This window comes from Lactuca serriola, chromosome 9 (assembly GCF_051521515.1).
Source record: "Lactuca serriola cultivar US96UC23 chromosome 9, Lser_US96UC23_V15, whole genome shotgun sequence".
NCBI classification, from domain to species: domain Eukaryota; kingdom Viridiplantae; phylum Streptophyta; class Magnoliopsida; order Asterales; family Asteraceae; genus Lactuca; species Lactuca serriola.
The window spans coordinates 47,010,561-47,030,926 of NC_136416.1; the positions used below are offsets into that span (position 1 = coordinate 47,010,561).

The following is a 20,366-nucleotide window of genomic DNA, read 5'->3' on the forward strand; positions in this document are numbered from 1 at the left end:
CAAAGCATACAAGGTCACCTTCATTGAAGAGCAAGTGTCATGCACATTTACTTACATGTCTGTGTCCATTCCTCCACCAAGCAAAACATTAGTACAAGCCTTGAAGATGAATTAATTTTATTGCACGGAGTACAAGTATCGTCTGCAAATAAAAACTAAAAGGGTCTAAGATGACAAATTGAAAAAATGTATTGGCAAAACCAAAAGACGGAAAAAATGAATGCTTTTTAATAAATGTAATAATGTTGCTTACGTTTAATTTAATGGTGCATTAGTATATCCACATGTGGAATCAAACGTAGACCCTCTTTGACTATCATTCACAAATAAGAAATAAGCACCATGCATGCGACAAGAAAATGGAGTAGGTTGTAACAAGAATAAGGTGGGGTTTGTTTTTCTATAAAAAAAAACATCTTCAAATCATTTATTGTTGTGCGGCGTAGCACACGCGTAGCACTTTCTCTCTCGAAGCAGTTTGTTTTTTGAAAAACTTCAGACTACAAAACCTCTGCGCGTGTGCTGCGTGACGCAACACTTGACTTGCCTCTTCTAACCTCTTCAGCTTTCATTTTTTCTAAGTGTTTTTTTAAGAATTTTTGTATAACTTTTTTTTTAATTTTTTTTTTAAACTTTGATTTTCTTAAATTTTTATTTACGGATGTAACACATATTATTTTTATAATTTCCAAGATTTTTTTAACATGATTTTTTTAATTATTTTTACCGTTTTATTAATTTTTCAATTTTAGTTGCATCTTTTTTAACGTGTGTAATTTTTTACGAACTGTAGACAATGTTTGCAATATTTTCTTAATTTTTTTATAATTTTCTTTTTTAATGTTTTTTAAAATTAGTTTTTTTTCTAGAATAAAACTATTAGCTTCTTTTACATTTTTTAAAGTTTTTTTAAGAAAAAAAGTTTTATATTTTTGTTTTTTTACATGTTCTTTTTATTATTATTTCAATGTTTTAAAACTAGAATTATTAAATTTCGATGTTGAGAACTATTTTCAGTTTATAAAATTAGTTTATTTAAATTTCAGTTTAATGCAGCAGTCTGCAGATGTTAAAAAACAAACATGTTTCTTATTATAGGCTGCAGCCGTTTGTTCCACCTTTTCTGCTACAGAGGATTGCAGAGGTGATCCGCAGACTTCATGAATTTTCGCTTCGAAAAAACAAACAGCACCTAAATCTTTCTCAACTCTGATGTAGGAATTGGAAAAAAAATATTGTAAATCTGTAGCTTTAACTTTTTCTAAGGTGCATATGTGGAGCAAGTATTAGCTTTTATATAGTTGTGAGTTAAATTCGAGCAATGAAGTGTCTTTCAATGAGTTAGAATAAAGATTCTATGTGAAGACTTGTCTAACATAACTCTTTATATAACTCTTTATATGATATATTTGATTTTGTATATTTTAATAAATATTGTAGTTGTTTTTGGTAAACTACAAATACAATAATTAATACCTTTATAAAAAAGCGGACTTATATTACTGGGCAACATAATGACCCGAACATCACCTTTTTTCCACCGAACCCATAACAAGTAGACGAATATCATAGTTTTTGAACAACCATAACTTGCAGTAAAAAAACAACAATAATGTAATAAAGAACTTGGTAGCCTGATAAAAACGATTTTTTTAAATAGTCCTAAAAAGTACAATAGTTTAATCACCACAAAAAGTAGTTAAAGTCGTTAAATAGATAAAATAGTAAAAATAAAGGTGTTTTTCTCAATCTTACAATACATTTTTGTAGCTTTCACTAAGCAAGAAGGATTATAATCAACTAAAAACTTGCAAAACAATAAAATGGAGAAAAACACTATAGGGTGATGGGGTCTGTTCTTCCATAGCACCCAATGTTTCTCCATGATATGATCCTCTAAGTACTACAACTTAAATGAGAAAATATATCACATGAAAAATAAAGCAACTTGCTTTCATTAATTTGTTTACTATAGCATTCTACTTTTATTTTTTTCTTAATACAACATTATACTTTCAAAATTTTACCTAAGTATAGCAACGCAATACAAATGCAAATCAATTTTCACTCCTACAATTAGGTAAATTCTTTTATTAAAATAACATAAAGTGTGTTGTCATTTCTTGCATTTACCCCAAAGTAAAATGTTCTAATAAGAAAAAAATAATTAAGAGTACAATGTTATATTAGGTAAATTCCTTAATTAATAATTAGAAATGAAAGTTCATTTTTTAATAAAAATAATTGGAAGTAGGACTACATAATACACAAATAAAATGAAAGTAAGTTGTCATTTCTTCCATTTAGTCTATAAGCAAGTTGTGTTAATGTACATCTTAAGCTCGCTACTGCCTATATAGCAGCATAAGTTGCAAGGCGAGGATATGTGGAAATTCATCTGGTTTTGGATGGCCAACTACATAATAGAGAAAAAATTTAGATTGGTATTATATTTATGAGCACCAAAATATTGCAATTGAATATTAATGTATTCTTTGTTTTCCGTTATGCAACCCAAAGAATGGTTAGATTTTGGTCGCATCTCTAGAATTTATGTTTTTGCTGTTATTGAGTAAGTTCTACTATTTACGATTTTTTTTTGGGTTTATGGAAGTCTTGTTGGTTCACGATTACATATGAACAAAGAATACTTAATAACTTAGGTTGCGTTTAGTTGCGGAAAAACAGTTTTCATTTTCTGTTTTTTGTTTTCCATTTTCAGTTTTCGTTTTCCGTTTTCATTTTTCATTGGAAAATTTAGAAAACGCGTTTAGTTCAATCTTATTCATTTTTCATTTTCTGTTTTAGAAAATTAGAAAACATGTTTAGATGTGCATTTTTCTATCGGTTTTTCATTTTCCATTTTTTGTTATTTTAACTAATATCACAAACACCACCCCGCCCCGCCCCACCTACCCTATCCCACCCCACTCTACCCTAACTCATACCCTACCACTACCTACCCACCACCACCACCTCCAACCCCACCCTACCTACCACCCTTATTCTTTCTACCTATCACCCCCACCCACACATACATTTAATATATAAGAAGCAACATAAAATTCAATGTATCATTTAACATAAAAATGAACATTTTAATAAGACAAGTTTTACTATTTTAATGCTATCAATATTGTGAACGCCCCCGGCGACGTTGTGTATGTCTTTCCTATAGCATGTTAGCAATTGAATCTCTAACTTGAAGCATTTCATCTTGATCTGTCATATCCAAAGGAAAACCCTCTTGAACCACGTTAAAGCCTTCTGTGAGTTCTTGAAAATTTTCACCACCATATGTATTGAATAAAGTGTCTGCCCTATCCTCCATCCGTATATAATTATGCAGTGCACAACATATAACGACCCAATTTTTATCAATAATTTTTTTTTCATTTTTAATTACTCAAACAATTCCCATCACTCATAATTTCCAAACCATTTGTTTTCCAAATCATAATTATTACAATTTCAATGTACTTTTGAAAACATCAGATAGTCCCATCACACAAAAAGAGAGGTAGAGTGCACGCTACGTCATCACGCCTTGCCTTTGCCCTTCGGCTCTGAAGTACCTGAAACAATCAACAACCTGTAAGCGAAATGCTTAGTGAGTTTCCCAGAGCATACCACATATATACAAACCACATATCATATATCCTGTTAGCTATAAAAGCTACACATATATCACGTAAGCCATGCATACATGAAACCTGAGAAAGTGTCGTGGGCTACCCCACATGGTCTTTGCCTAAGACTGCCATGGGTTCCCCCACATGGCCTTACATCCAATGTCATGGGCTACCCCACATGGTCTTCACCTAGGACTGCCATGGGCTACCCTCACATGGTCTTACATCCAATGCCATGGGCTCCCCCCGGGGTCTTCATACATAACATGCCATCACATAACAGCACACAAAATATCTACCACATATGTCATAAACACATAATGGGTCGGCCTTGGTGCCTTAGACCCATGGGTATGGTGAGAAGACTCACCTGTCACGAATGCTGAACTGACATGTTGCGACCAGATGTACCCCACGGGCTGCTCCACGCAACTGCCTAAAAAGTGTCATACAATATCCAGTCATTTCCCCAAAGTCCATTCGGGTCAACTACAGTCAAGGTCAAGTCAACGGTCCATGTTGACCCTAACCCGCCGAGTACAACTAGTGACTCGCCGAGTTTCCTAAAATATCATCTACTCGTCGAGTCATCGAGACGACTCATCGAGTTCATACAGCCTTGATTGATAACCTAAGGTCACTCGTCGAGTTCCCTTGCTTGACACTCGACACGTCTACGAAGATCCATCCATTGGGAAATCCTACTCGACTCACCGAGTTGTTCCTTCAACTCGCTGAGTTCTAGGCCACCTTCATCCGACTCGCCAAGTTGTTCATCCAACTCACTGAGTTCATGGCAAAATTCATCGGGCTCGCCGAGTTGTTCATCCAACTCGCCGAGTCCATGCCTGCCTTCAAATGACTCGCCGAGTCACCCCCTGTGACTCGCCGAGTCCTTTCAGATCTCAAGCCATACAGACCCTTTTTGAGCCATGCAAAGCTTCCAAACTACAGATCTAGGCTCCTGAGGCATGCTTTCCACGTAAAGTTGCAAACTTTACGTGCATGCAAGGCTTTAAGGCCCTAAAATAGCAAATCTAAGCTTGGAATGGGGTCAAACACTTGAGGGAAGGGACATGCTATGCTCAACTGATAACTTTATGCATCCTAAGGCCAAAAGGAGTTCAGATCTGAAGTTACAACTTCAGATCTTGGCTTAAACACAAAAGCCCTTTCTTAGAATCCATGCACAAGAGGTTTTGGGTGGAAATGAGCCAAGAGACAGCTTAATACCTTCAAGAAGTGCTCCACAGAAGTAGATCTAGAATCCCCACGAGCCCTTGCTTCTTCTAGCTTGATTCCTCAAGTGATTCCTTCACCAAATCCCTCCTTCAAGCTAAAAAATCAACAAGAACACACTCACACACGAATCAAGGTTCTAAGGAGGTATGGAGCTGTAAAGGAGAGGCCAAGGGAGGCTAATGACCCTTTAAATAGGGTGCAAGGCCCTGGAATCTAGGGTTTCATCTGCTAGCATCTACTTGGCGAGTAGCATAATGGACTCGGCGAGTAGACCATTAAACCCCCGCTTCCAAACTCGCTACTACTCGACGAGTTGGGGAGCCAACTCGCCGAGTAGGTCCTCCAAAATTCAAACCGAAATATCTTATCAATACCTGAGGATCAGGGTGTTACACAACATGCATGCGGGATCAACATTTGACGTCTCAACGGATAGTTTGGTATATATTTCAAAATGTGAAATATTTTTTTAAGAACAACAAATGCCCGCTCTATGACATTCCGAACAGATGAATGTACAAAGTTGAATAATTCTTTCTTTCCTCTAACTCCACTACCACTTTGCCAATCAGACCGATGATACCGCTCACCACGATATGGAGCTAAAAATCCCTATAGATTTGGATACCCACTATCAACAACATAGAAATAATCTACACCACATAAAGAAAATATATATTTAAGTCGAGTATTTAGAAACTAGATTAAATAAATTAGGTAAAGAAATGTTGAGAAGTCTTACCACCGGTCGGTATTGGAAATTTGTTTTCGGGTCTAATAACAGCGTCATAAAATACACGAGAGTCATTTGTAGTTCCCTCCCAGCCGGCATACACAAATGTAAACATCATATCATGGGAACAAATCGCCATCACATTTTGTGTAACAAGCACTGCTTTTCTTCCGCGAAATGACTTTTGTTTTGATAATGGAGCCCAAGCTGCTACGTGAGTGCCATTAATAGCACCGATACAATTCTACATTGAAATTATGTATGTTAGAGAGATAGAGGTTTTATGTATAAGTGTTAACAAAGAGATCAATGAATACCTTAAAGAATGGATACCATCTCGAATCTGCTCGAATTTCTGGTTGAACTTCACCTCTGTTAGTTGTTTTAACTACTGTAAGAGCAAATGCCTTCAAAGCTCTTAACACATACTTAAACCAATAATGTACAATCCCCGTAGAATGTTGAAAACGATCCGAAATCATTCTATGGCTTGTTCCATGACATAAAATCCGCAAACTCATTGCCAAACCTTCTTCTACACTAACATCCCTTCGATCTTCCAATAAATTCATCATATTTAGTTTATCACACAAGTTTAAAAAAACATGTGGCTTTATCCTAATTGCTTCATATCACTGGATAGGATTACCGCACATTATCTCTCGAATGTATTCTTTTCCACTTAGCATAGATGTCCTACAAGGAGTTCGGTCAATAAAATTCCTATTATTCTTTATTAAGAAAGCAATCATCATCATATCATCCAACTCATCATCGTCATCATCTGAGTAAGAGCTACTATCCAATGAATATGACATTGGGACACTTTATCTGCACCATAAACCATTGAATTTAATGCCCATCAAGTAAAATAACACAAAAAAAAGTAAAATCACACATCAAGTTCCATACATATCATCAAAATTTTCCACAAAATGACATCAAGTTTATACTTAAACATCAAAACATAAACTAGTGCAATATGTTTATATGACATCCCTAAATTCTAAAACAACTACTCATCTAAACTATCAAGCCACTGATTCCTCCTATTCTCAGACATCATTAGGAACATTTTTCACCAATTAATATCAGGAAAGAAGGACAATGCTTTAGTGTAAGATCTTGCACCAACACCAGGTGTAGCTTCTAAAGTCGTCATACAATCACTAATCGAGTATTCCTCGGTCAATGAGCTTGTTACATCACCATACTTTGACTTATAATGTTCTGCTCTTGCTAAATCTCTTTCCTTTCTAGCGACTATTGATTCTGAAAATGCATCCAACAAGGTATCATATTTGGAATTTCCAGGACCTTTTTTCATTCTTCTTGAACCTGGTAAACCCTCCATTTCCTCTTCCAACATACGCTTTCCCTTCCGACTACCCCCATTAAACTCACTCTCACCAAAACTACCACCCTCTAGATACTCATCCTCAATTTTGTGCTCTTCTTCTGATGTTTGAGGGGAACAAGTTGAGGCGTAATGAAAAGCACCAGAAGCAGTCGAACTATTGAAGACCAAACTCAATAAGGAATAAATCTTACAACCCTTTTTCTTGAACAATTTGAAAACTTTATCTCGTTGTAATATATGATATACAAATACTTTATTAGTTAGCAAAATAAGTCAAACATTAATAAAATTATTAGGTTTAAGATATTTTATACCTTAAAAAAATCATTCCAAACAGTATCATTAGCAAACACTTTTCCAGAAATAGCATCCCATGTGACTCCAGTATGGTTAATCAATTCACTAAACTTTAGATGAACAGATTTAAGGCGGTGGTATTTTGCTTTCACCTTCTCGGGACCATATCTTAAAGCAAATTTCATAAAAATCTGTTCATCCATTTGTGTCCAATCAGTTCCTTTGAAGATTGGAGCCCCATTAGGATCTCTCTTGACCCTTTCCTCTAAAATCTCTAAGAAATATTTCTCACAAGCTTCTGTCCACTCCATTGCATCCCCACTATGCCCACACATCTATATATAACCAAATTTATTCAAAACTAAACACACTAAAACGGTTTTAAATCTAACAGAGTAACCAAACTAATTAGGAGTTTTGTGATTACAATGCGTAATTAACTCAGACTTTAAAATGAATATAGGTTATATTAAAATTGAATCTAGGAACATGTACAGTAATATAAGGGATCAAATCATAAAACAGAGTTGCACTATAGGCCATTTATGTTAGAGATAAAATAGGAGAATGCTACATACATAAACAGATTTACACACAAAGAGATACACACACTTGCATTACTATCTACATATACAGACATGAAATTGAAAACACAAATTCATGTTATCTCATTAGGGTTTTACATTCCTGTACAAACATGAAATTGAAGCAATATTGAGGGATAAGTTTAAAATGTATTATACTAAAATTGGCATAGATATCTATAATGAAGATCGAGGTTCTATATGACATCAAGAAATCAGTCCATAAACTGAAACTAGGGCAAGAATCAACTGATTTCATCACCACCAATAAAAAGTGAAAGAAAACATCAAACAGAACGATATATGCAATTATTTATCGAAGTAGATTCGTAATTAGTAATCGAAACTGAAAGATATCCTTAGATGAGAAAAAATTGTGAAACTGTATACGTAGCGTGATGGGTAAAAAGGGTGTTGACACTTGAGACTTGATGGATAACAAAGAAATGGGAAAGAATTTGAGATCGATTATGTAACAATTGATTCTCGTCAACACCAACAAAATGTGAAATCGTAACCACTAAATACATCGATTAAGCTACAAATAGAATTAAATTTACCTGAGTTTTCTTTTGCAATAACAAGCACAGAAAGAAGCAGACGCAAAGATGGGATTCTGTCGGAGAGAGGAGCCGTTGTCGTTGAGAGGAGCTGCTATGGCGGCGAATGGAAGGAATTGAGATCGATATGTGAGACCTTGGGTTGTAGAGTGATACGCACTTGATCTGGAATCTGGACGCACTTGATTTGGAGTCTGGACGCACATGAATCACAACAATTGGGCCATGGGCCAAGAGATTGGGTTGTAGTCGTAAAAGTGGAGCATCAATAATTCATGTCTATCTCACATTGATAATCCATGGTTACCAAATAATTTGATGGTGCATTTTAACATGTGAGACCTTGGGGGTGGGGGGAGGTGGGGTGGGGTGGGGGTGGGTGGGTATTTGTGGGTAGGTGTGTGTGTGTGTGTGTGTGTTTGTGGGAGGTGAGGGGTGTGTGTGTGGGGGTGGGGGTAGGTGGGTGGGTGCTTGTGTGTGTGTGTGTGTTTGTGAGGGGTGAGGTGGGTGTGTGTGTGAGTGGGGTGGGGGGAGGTAGGTAGAGGTGGGTGGGATGAGAGTATGTGTGTTTATATTTTAGAAAAAATTTAGAAATAGAAAAATATGGAAAACAATGATTATTGGTTTTCCAAAATTTTCCAATTTCTTTATAATTTTAGAAAACGGAAAATTTTCATTTTCCATGAAAAATTTAGAAAAATAGACGAACTAAACGCGTTTTCAAAATTCTCATTTTTCTTGGAAAATTTTTCCGGAAAACGGCCCATTTTTCCGCAACTAAACGCACCCTTAACATTTGCATTTAATTTTTTAAATATTGAAGTGCTTAAGAGCGCAAGGACTATGGTTGTGCTAGTCCTCGTTAATGAATATATCCAGATTACCCTCTTTAGAATTTCAGTTAATTATTTTTATTATTAAATTGTGTCCCCTTTTTATGCTATCTTGAATAACATATATGAAACTATAGATAGAATTTCATTAGTTTTAGCGATTTCATAATTATGTCGAGTTCTATGTTTTCAAATTTGCATCTATTATCAAAGAAAGATCAAAGATGTGCTCATTAACCATATTAGGTCATACATTATAGGTTAACTTGTGACATCCCCATTTTTATGACCATTTTAAATCTTTGTATTTTTGTTTATTTAAAGCAGAGTTTATTTATTAATGTGGATTTGGTCTCGTAAAAGTATTTCCAAAGAAATGTTTTTCATTGATTTATAAAAATCTTGAGATGTCATAACTGATACAAAACATAAGAATAAATATGTCTTACAGTACCTTAGACTATCAGTCTACATCTCATTGAATCTCTCATCATTCATGTACCTTAGTGCTGCTACCTGTGATACAAAGAAGTTGAGTGGGTCAGATTGGGAAACCTAGTGAGTATATAGGTTTTTCAACCCATAATAATATAGTTAATGTGTTTAGTTATCAACAATTAACCCGATTACCCATCCTTGTTTTCCTTCTTTATTCTTCCCTAAGAGTCATCATAGTCATCATTGCTGACATTATTGTTACAAGGATTTCTCCACAATACGTGTCAGTATGTTTTCTTTCTATTGTAACGCTTGGTTTAGGTATTGGTCGGTTTTCAACATTTTTAGAGTTTGGGCTGGGATCGAAGAGTTTGGGAGCTCCAACTCGTCGAGTAGAAATCATATTGGACGTTGGATGAAGGACCTACTCGACGAGTTGGAAGGGACCAACTCGACGAGTAGGAGCTAAAAAGGAAAACCCTGATTTTCAAGGTTTTTACCATTTTTAAAAGCCTTAAGCCTCACTTGTAGCCTCCCTTATCACCTCCTTTGTCCAGAGAAACCTTAAATCGTGTCTCATCTCCCATTTGGTGTGTATGTGAGCTTGGAAAGTGATTATTGGTGCTCTTTTAAAAGGAACTTGAAGCTCAAAGAGTTTGGATTAAGTGGAAGGCAATAGATTCGGGATTGATTATTGGTGCTCTTTTAAAAGGAACTTGAAGCTCAAAGAGGTTGGATTAAGTGGAAGGCAATAGATCCGGGATTTCCTCCAATGTGGCAACCATTTTAAGGTATAAAGTCGAAACCTTGACCTTCCATTGCTTCGATCTCCTTCTATGAAAGTTTATGGCCATTATTAGCCTTGTTCAGTACCATTCTTGGTTTTAAGCATGATAAGAGGATATGTCTTTAGATCTGGACATCTCAGGGCCTTTGGGGACTTAAAGTTGCCAACTTTATCAAGTCTTGGCCCTCCTTCATGCTCTAAGTCCCTTGACAAGCCTTGATTAAGTTTTTTTAGCCTTTAGTGCCTTGCATGCATGTAAATTTAACAACTTTACGTGGTATCTCAACCCTAGGGGGTTGGATATGAAGTTTAGGACCTTAGATCCCACTAGAAAGGTGAACACAAAAAGGACTGAATGAACTCGTCGAGTCCCTTAGTCGACTCGACAATTCGGGTAGGGTTTACCCTTTTTTTAGATTACGGATTAGTGCAATAAAGGATTAGAGTTTTGGTCTGCATAAGTTTGCGGTCGTCTGGACATTAAGGAACTCGAAGAGCTACATAGGTAACTCGGTGAGTTGACGAGTTACTCAGGTGACTCGACGAGTTGCTAGATGCACTCGGCGAGTTGGGTCAACATCGACTGTTAACCTTGACCATTGAGTTTGACTTTGACTAGGAGTTGACTAGGGTTGACTATTCAGTATTCAAGGCCTTTTTGGTATTAGGCCTTCTCGATTTAGGCCCATTGATGGATTATGGACATTATAGAGTTGGGCTTCATTTTGGGATTGGGCCTCAGTCTTGGATAATACTGGGCCAATGGTAGAATGGTCATCCTACCCCATTTATGGATTAGGGATTATAGTATGAAACCCAATTGCTAACTGGGTATATTGATTGGTATTGATAGCTCGGGAAGTCGGTGGGACAGCAACTAAGGATGTCATTTGGGAAGCTTCTGCATTCGAGGTGAGTCTCCTCACCATACCAATGGTTCTAAGGCACCAAGGTCGACCCATTCAGTTAGTTGTAGTATTATTGTAGATTCACTACTGATATGTCTTATGTGCATGTAGATGTAGATGTAGATGTGCTAGTATGTTTTTGACTAGATATGTGAAGACCCCGGGCGGAGTCCGTGGCATTTGGTTATTAGACCATGGGGGAGCCCATGGCAAATAGCTAAGACCATGCGGAGATCCCATGACACATAGGTGTAAGACCATGGAAGGAGTCCACGACATCCTCATATGTTTATATATATATATATATATATATATATATATATATATGTGTGTGTGTGTGTGTGTTATGTAGTAGGATAGTTATGTTCTGTGATATGTAGTATGCTTGTGACTCTGTGTCATTTACATGGAAGACCCGGGGCGAGCCCGTGACAGTTGGATGTCAGACCATGGGGGATCCCATGGCATTCCAGGTAAAGACCATGGGGGGAGCCCATGGCACGAAGGTATACGATAATGGGGGGAGCCAACGACATCCTGGAGTAAGACCTTGGGAGGAGCCTACGGCATCCCTATATGTTTATATGCATGGCTTGTGCGATTGATGTGGTTTATGTAGTTGTTATATCGGATATGGATTATGTGGTTATGTGGATTGTGTGTGGGTATGCTCTGGGTAACTCACTAAGCTTAGTGCTTACGGTTTATAGTTTTGGTTTTAGGTATCATCGATTGGAAAAGAAGGGTCCGGCTTGATCGCAACGCACACACCTATGTTTTTTGCAATAAGTGATTTTGGGATGAACTCTAATAAATGTTTTAATTAACTATGTTTTGGAATGTCTGGATTAAAATATATTTATGTTTTGGCTATAATAAAAATGAAATTTTTACCATTGATTTTTGGGTTGTTACAAGTTGGTATCAAAGCCTTGGTTTGAGGGATTCGGACATACTTTCGGGTGTGTCTAAACTCAAACTGAGGATCTATAAAATTTTCAAAGAAAAATGTTTTCAAGGAAAGAGTTTTCGAAGACAAGAAAGGGTGTGGTGCATGCTAGTTAGGGCTAGGGAGATGCCTTTATACGTTGTATGAGCTGGTATACTTGCATGCTAGTGCTGAGTAGTCAACAATAGATTGGTCTGATATGTGATGCTTATAGCCTTGGGGATATTGGACGCCATGTTAGAATGAGAATGATTATTGTTATTGATAACTGCTAAGTGTATGTTTTAAAAATTATATACGGTTAGGATCTTATAGCCTTAGAATGACTGGTTTGGCTCATTTCTTGTTATGTGTACAATTTGCATGCATAAGGCAGCCGACAGTGAGGACGGGTGGAGGTGGATAGCATGGGTAGTGGTACGAGGACTGAATGTCCAATGATAGTTTCATAGGTTGGGGAGTACCCTAGGGAAAGGCTAGGATGAGATTAGTGATAGGTGTTACCTACTTGGGATTGTACGTGTGGATAGACTGACTTGTCTAGTGTATGCTGGTTAGATTTACCATTACCAGAATGATGCTTGCTTTGTGCTTTGTAGGACTCTTATTAATGGGAGTTAGCTACTAAGTGAATATGCTAAGTCACATGTGGCACAGACTGGATAATCTCAGAGTGATGGACTTGACCCTATTGCACAGCTCTCGTATGATTCCAACCGTTCTAGGGTTAAGGCTTTTACTCGAAGGATTATCTGATCTCTGTTGCATGTAGCTATATTCATGATGTAGCTAGTTGACATTAATGGTAATCCTTTAGTAACTGAGGGTAGGGTGTGGTTGGGAACCTAGGAAAGACTAGGATATGCTCCAGTGAGTTTAGTAGGACGGTTCAGTGAAGTTCGGAACCTAGGGGGGCCTAAGAGGTGCTACGGTAGATATCGTGTTGCTGTTTAGCAGAAATTTAGTATACCAAGGGAGTAAGTGACTTGGAGGATTCGGGAGGATTGCTGAGGAAAGTATGGATAGGTGTGGAAGGTAGTAGTGGGCTTGTAGTACTGAAAGCACATGATCCATACTCTAATCGGTGAGAGTCTTGGAGAATCTAAGAAGCTTGGGGGAAAGAAACTCTTGATTATGCTCCTATCATGAGGATATTTGCCTTGCGTTTTGAGGATGGGCACGCATAAGGAAGGACCAGAGTTTGGTCCCGGCTCCGGTGGTGAGCCAGCTAGCAAAAGGACTGCCAGGATTTTGAGTTCGCCTTGGATCTCTTGTATCAGGCGGCAAGGATTGGTTGTGTGATTTATCGTGCTTTGGAATTGGAGACTATGTCTTGGGAGTAGTTTGTAGCCGGTTTAGAGCAGAGGTTGTTCCAACTATTGCAGTTCAGCTGTTGACGATTGAGCTGGTGAGTTTGTCAGGGTGTGAGACCCTGAATGATATGGATCCCAGAACCGAGAACGGAAGATTGAGTAGGAGTACCTTGATGAGAGAGGTTTAGGTTAGGTGAATTTAGTGAAAGATCTTGGGCAGAGACCCAAGAGTTCGGATCAGCTTTTGAGAGGCCAGCAGGACGGATCCAGTGCAACGCTTGTGGAAACTTGACGATGGTGGTTCGTTCCAAGGTTTTGGATTGTTATTGGGATTGGAAGGAAGAGTTACACCATGTCCTCAGGGCAGACGAGGTAACACGGGAGGAGGTGGTCGGGATTCCTTCAGGTGTTTGCGTATATTTTATCTTCTGCCACTTCAGGTGGATATCGGGAATTTGCATCACTTTGGAATTATGATAAGTTGGATCTTGGTTTGGTTCTCTGCTATATTCTGAGTTATCAAGGGTTTTCAGATGCCAGTCAGCATGCCGAGGAATCTTTGAGAAATGTTCAGACGAACGTGTCTCGCAGAGCGGGTTCAACGTGTATTGTGATTGCACCAATTCATTGTCGGAATCTGTTCAATTATCTGGGTTACTACAGGTGTAGCAGGTTTGGCCATGTCAGTAGGGATTGCCCATAGGGGGCAAGCCCGTTATATTTTCGTTGTGATCAGGTGGGCGACAAGGAGGTCGACTGTCTGATGATCAGAGAGGAGCAGTGAGTGCACCTGCTCCAGTTATTTTGGGGTTGTTATCTCTATTGGTGGTTGAGTTAATTATATTCAAGAAGGGTTATATGCCAACTACATACCATGAATCTTTGGTGGAATAGTACGAGGTTGTACCCTTATAAGTAGCATATTCCTAGTGTTCGAATGTCATCTTGGGTAGTCGGGATTGGATCGAGGGCTTGTACGAGGGAATCATGACTAGGTTTCAGTAGTCTTAGTATTTGTGCTTGGAAGAGCATTCGGGATTGCCGAGGGAAGAGAGAGTTTTTGCTGAAGTTTTGGTTAGACTATCCATCCTTTGGACTCCGAGATCTGAGTGTGATATTGTGACATCCCCAAATTCACGGCCTAGAAAAGACCGATGTGTGTATGCTTTGTTTTGTAAAATCAGAGTAATCCTTTGATTAAAAGTGTTGCGGAATTTGTTCCCAGAAAACATGAAAAATTCCTTATCAAAGCATATCCGAAGAAATGCAGTTTATTCATTTTAAAACATTTTGGATGTCCTGGTCAATACATACGCATAAGCATAAACAGAACTTACATTATTTTACACTAATGATTTACATCTCCTTTAATCTCTCGGTGAAATATGCCTTCGTATCGATACATGTGATACAAAGAAAACTGATTAGGTCAGGCTTCGGAGCCTGGTGAGCATATAGGGTTTTCAACCCACAATAAAATATTATATTATATTTAATCATCACACAATCAACCCAATTACCCACCCATTATCTCCTTTTTATTTCTTAAAGATTACCCTAAGAATCAGCTATTCCTCATTCATTTATTCCTAAGGATTATCCTAAGGAATCAGCACGAAATCCATCGTTGCCAGGGTTTTCTCAACAGACACTATATCCGTAGTTACCAAGCGCTAACTCCATAGTCGACGGGGTTTATCTCGTTTATTGAAAGTATTGGTTCCGATACTCCTCTAGCAATACATATCAATGGGTTTTTAGAGTACACCGGTGAACATATCGTTCACAACACCTACAAGTTGCGAGCCTGCTAGTGTTCCGCCGGACTGTCTAGAATAGTCTGTGGTTGTCATCCCTACTCTGATGAATGACGGGGGCCATCGTTTGGGTAAAGGTTTCACTCATTTTTCACCTGTCACCCTCATCTTATGATCTATATCATCTTTCTTCTCATCCTCAAATTCATCTTTCCACACACACTAACTATTTCATCTACTCATGTTCTACCCAACATATTTGTGGATATAAATTACATATATAGTTTAAATCATTTAAAAATCTGTATAAAACATTCATTCAACTTCCATCTCAAGTAAACAAACAACGTATAAACACATAACACGTATTTCATAGCAAATACTTCATATATATGCGGTAGAAGAAAGTAACTACACACTCACTTGATTAGACGATGCTCGGACAGCACTACGGCTCTTCGAGTAGCAATTCTCCAGTGAAACTGGGATATCTTCACACATCGGGCTTCTCGCGGACAGAGCTTCGACTTGAAACTCTTTTCTTCTCGAGATATTCAGAGCTTCGGGACTCGCTTCAGGTATCGGGGATGGTACCGGGGCTTTGGGGGGTTAAAAGAAGGCTTAAAGATGAGTAGAGTAGGAGAGAGGTTGAGAAATTAGCAACCAAACCCGGTTGCCTTCGGTTTCTATTTATAGGGCTAAAATTTCAGATTTCACGTCGTGAAACATCATTTCACGTCATGGCCGTGGACGTCATCAGGTGCGTAGTCGCGATGTTCAGTCTGTCAGGCTCCAGAAGACGTCAGCACTGAGTTCACGTCATGAACCCCTTTTTCATGTCGTGAACTCTGACACAGTGTTGGGGTTCGCGCCCCGAACTTCAGAAATTCATAACTTTCGCATACGAGCTCCGTTTTCGACGTTCTTTATATCCATGCGTATGTGAGATTATGCTCTACAAATGTAGTTTAGACTCCGTCGGCTAATTTTGATTTAATTTTGATTATATTATTTTTAGTAGGCCGGAACAGGAAAACTCCGTTATAAACTAATAACTTCTTCATCTGACTTTCGTTTTCGTCTGTCTTTTTACCGTTGAACTAATATCGATGAGATCTTCGATTCTTGTTTAGAGTGTTTCGGCTATAAATCCCTCGATCTCATATTCAAACTTCGGGTTGCATACTGCTAAGCTGAAACTTAGAAAAATCATAACTTCCTCATACAAAGTCAGATTTGGACGTTCTTTTTTTGCACGCTCTCGGTTTAACGTATTCTACGACTTTCATTTAGATCGCTAAGGCCAAATATTGCTCTAACGTAAATTCACTATTTACGTCGCGCTGTGTCGTGTCGGTTCTGTCGCGAAACTTCGACAGGTCATAACTTCTTCGTTATAACTCGGATTTCGGCGTTCTTTATATGTACAGAATCCTTGTAACATATACTACAAATTAGTTAAGATTACTCCTTCTAAATAATCTTCCATAAAAAATTCATTTCTGATGCTCATTGTCTCTAAATTGACTAGGCCTGATCTACGGGCATTACAAATATCATTTTTAAGCATCTAGAGTCATTGATGTTGCTGGGATTCAAGAAGTGTTAGTTGGTTTTCAGGAGTTGTGTTGTTTTAGGAAGGGTTATTATGGTGCACTAGTTTGGTAAGCACCGGTTATCAGCAGATTGATCATTGGAACGAAATAAGGATTAGGAATTCTTCAATTTTCATTTACCAAGCGGACTTAGTTGAATCTAAGTGGGGGAGAGCCGTCCAAGTATCCAGTACAAAAGAAAGGGTGAAACTAGGATGCATTTCACATCCCCATTAGAAAAGGAAGGTGACCCTAGTAGTTGTCTGAATGTAGGACTCGGTAGGTTGGGAGTTCAGGAAACTCCCCAACATTTGGATCGCATCTTCTTAACGACAGATAGCAGGCTTTGGGGGAGGGGACCAGGATGGGTTCCAGTCAGTACTTGAGTTCAATTTGGGATGTTAGATCACGTGAGTACGCAACGTTGAGATGTGTTCAGATTGGTAGATGAACGATAGGGCCATGGACAGTGGTCGTATAGTGTGGAAAGTGTTGTAAGACCGTGGAGGAGTTGTTGCATTCACTAGTAGTCAGATAGTAGGGGAAGTGATGTAAGACTGTGGGGAGCCGTAGCAATCACTAGTAGACGGATAGTTAAGGAAGTGAAGTGAGACTAAGGGGGAGTCGTAGCATTCACTAGCAGTCGGAAAGTATGGAAAGTGTTGTAAAACTGCAGGGGAGCCATAACATTCACTAATAGTCGGATAGTGTTGGAAGTGTTATAAGTACGCGTATGTAGGCGTAGCATTCGCAAGGTTGTCGGATAGTGTGGGAAGTGTTGTAAGTATGCGGGTATAGCCGTAGCATTCACAGATTCATTCAAATGATTTAGAACAGGGAAGGCCAGTTCGCAAGGTTGTGGGTAATCCGCAACTTAATTAGAATCAGGACCGGAAGGATTGTTCGATTAGTTGTATGTGGGCATGCCCGGATGGTTATGATAATTTAGAATTAAACCGATAGAGACTATTGAGCCAAAATTTGTATCTTGAGTTGCAGGATCATGTGGAGGAGTAGTGCGTGTCACAGTAGGGCTACGGCTGGGTAGTCCTGATATTTGATCTGTTTGGAACCTAGTGGTTGGATCGGGTACAAGATTAGAAGTCGAGGATCGGAAAAGGGTATTTATTAATCGGTCAAGTAAGGGATGTCAGAAGTTATGGTGCATTATGGAAATGCAGATTTGTGAATTTCAAGGTAGGAGCGGAGTATCGATTCATTTTGGGAAATATCCCGAATCGGAGTTTGCGAGTGTGCAGTACAGAATATTGTTTCAGTAAGATGAGATTTGGAAGCATCTATATGCCCAGGACATAAAATACAGGATTCCATGGTAATTAATAGGTTTGGTTCGATGGTAGCTTAAGTTATCGTGATGCGTTTCAGATTGGTTCTATCTCTAATAGAGCCACGACATGTTGGAATCAGGAAATGACATATTAAAGGATACGGGGAATGTGGTAAGACTATTGTTATTCTAGTATCACACACATTTGCATTGGATTCAGTGGCAACATGTTGTTAGGTCATGATGATTGGATGTGTCAGAAAGATTGATGGAGCCATAAGTAGCTGTATAGCTAGGACAATTATTTATAGACGAGGTCTCTTTTGGAGGTTGCGTGGGGCGAGTGTGAGGTTGCTAGTCAGCTCAGCAACCAAACAGGAATCTGGTATTCCGAATATAGGCATTCGACACCCGGTTATGGTAAGTGAATCCAGTCGGTTGGTAACGTCGGGATAATCATGATTAGAGAGAGCCTGGTGTGGTTGAGTTATGTTGCCTTATTGAATGGTCATAGAATGATCGGGGTGACGATTGTGTCCTTCGAGATGTCGGGTGTCGATATTCATTGGGTTCAGAATGGGTTGTTGTTTTTTGGTAAGAGTTCGATACACGAGCTTCATCATGGTTGAAGTGCTCTCAAAGCTTCACTCTAAAGGAGTGACACCCGATATAGGAAGCAGGGTTGAAGGCCTGGTATAGTGAGTCGGTCAGGATTTGGCCCTGATAGGGCAAGGGGTGCATCATGAAAGATTGCGGAGGAAGCATTATCCAGACTTTTGCATCAGCAGACTTCGAGGAAGAAGTCTAGTTTAAGTGGGGGAGATTCGTAACGTTTGGTTTACGTATTGGTTAGTTTTCAACATTTTTAGAGTTTGGGCTGGGACTCGACGAGTTGGGGAGCTCCAACTCGTCGAGTAGAAATCATATTGGACACGGAATGAAGGACCTACTCGACGAGTTGGAAGGAACCAACTCGAGGAGTAGGAGCTGAAAAGGGAAACCCTAATTTTTAGTGTTTGTACCCTATTTAAAGGCCTTAAGCCACATTTGTAGCCTCCCTTATCACCTCCTTTGTCTAGAGAAACCCTAAATCGTGTCTCATCTCCCATTTGGTGTGTATGTGAGCTTGGAAAGTGATTCTTGGTGCTCTTTTGGAAGGAACTTGAAGCTTGAAGTGGTTGGATTAAGTGGAAGGCAGTAGATTTGGGATTTCCTCCAGTGTGGAAACCATTTTAAGGTATAAAGTCGAAACCTTGACCTTCCATTGCTTAGATCCCCTTCTATGAAAGTTTATTGCCATTATTATCCTAGTTTAGTACCATTCTTGGTTTTAAGCATGAGGATATTGATTTAGATATGGACATCTCAGGGCCTTTGGGGACTTAAACTTGCCAACTTTATCAAGTCTTGGCCCTCCTTCATGCTCTAAGTCCCTTGACAAGCCTTGATTAAGTGTTTTTAGCCTTTAGTGTCTTGCATGCATGTAAAGTTAGCAACTTTACACGGTATCTCAACCCTAGGGGTTTGGATCTGACGTTTGGGACCTTGGATCCTACTAGAAAGGACTGAAGGAACTCATCGAGTCCCTTAGTCGACTCGACGACTCGGGTAGGGTTTACCCATTTTGTTTTTGAGATTATGGTTGAGTGCAATGAAGGATTAGAGTTTTGGTATGCATGAGTTTGTGGTCTTCTGGACATTAAGGAACTCGACGAGTTACATAGGTAACTCGGCGAGTTGACGAGTTACTCAGGTGACTCGACGAGTTGCTAGATGCACTCGGTGAGTTGGGTCAACATGCATTGTTGACCTTGACCGTTAACTTTGACTTTGACCAGGAGTTGACTGGGGTTGACTATTCAGTATTCAAGGCCTTTTTGGTATTGGGCCTTCTCGGGTTAGGCCCATTGACAGATTATGGGCATTATAGAGTTAGGCTTTGGTTTTGGGCTTGGGCCTCAGTCTTGGATCATACTGGGCCAAGGGTAGAATGGTCATCCTACCCCATGTATGGATTAGGGATTATAGTATGAAACCCACTTGCTAATTGGGTATATTGATTGGTATTGATAACTCGAGAAGTCGGTGGG

General features: G+C 38.8%; 2 protein-coding genes across 2 annotated transcripts; both read right to left on the reverse strand.

Annotated features, from left to right (window-relative positions):
• Positions 1–5,486: 5,486 nt before the first annotated feature.
• Positions 5,487–6,425, reverse strand: LOC145075658 (uncharacterized). The gene is made up of 4 exons (XM_079021819.1): positions 6,257–6,425; positions 5,925–6,163; positions 5,617–5,851; positions 5,487–5,527 (listed from the first exon to the last, which is right to left on the reverse strand). Exons 1-4 carry the CDS (start codon positions 6,423–6,425, stop codon positions 5,487–5,489), a joined length of 684 nt encoding a protein of 227 aa, XP_078877945.1.
• A 260-nt stretch (positions 6,426–6,685) lies between these two features.
• LOC145075659 (uncharacterized) lies at positions 6,686–8,614 on the reverse strand. The gene is made up of 4 exons (XM_079021820.1): positions 8,409–8,614; positions 7,948–7,951; positions 7,282–7,599; positions 6,686–7,168 (listed from the first exon to the last, which is right to left on the reverse strand). The coding sequence occupies exons 1-4, from the start codon at positions 8,612–8,614 to the stop codon at positions 6,686–6,688; spliced, it is 1,011 nt and encodes a 336-aa protein (XP_078877946.1).
• Positions 8,615–20,366: the final 11,752 nt, after the last annotated feature.

Bases quoted from the DNA above. Each gene is read 5' to 3' on its own strand.
- LOC145075659 (XM_079021820.1), bottom strand. From the start codon at position 8,614: ATGTGCGTCCAGACTCCAAATCAAGTGCGTCCAGATTCCAGATCAAGT. The intron at 7,169-7,281 runs GTATAAAATATC...AAATTGTTCAAG, and splicing joins TTTGGAATGATTTTTTTAAG to AAAAAGGGTTGTAAGATTTA.
- LOC145075658 (XM_079021819.1), bottom strand. From the start codon at position 6,425: ATGTCATATTCATTGGATAGTAGCTCTTACTCAGATGATGACGATGAT. The intron at 6,164-6,256 runs GTAATCCTATCC...ATTTATTGGAAG, and splicing joins CATTCGAGAGATAATGTGCG to ATCGAAGGGATGTTAGTGTA. The intron at 5,852-5,924 runs GTATTCATTGAT...ATTTCAATGTAG, and splicing joins GATGGTATCCATTCTTTAAG to AATTGTATCGGTGCTATTAA.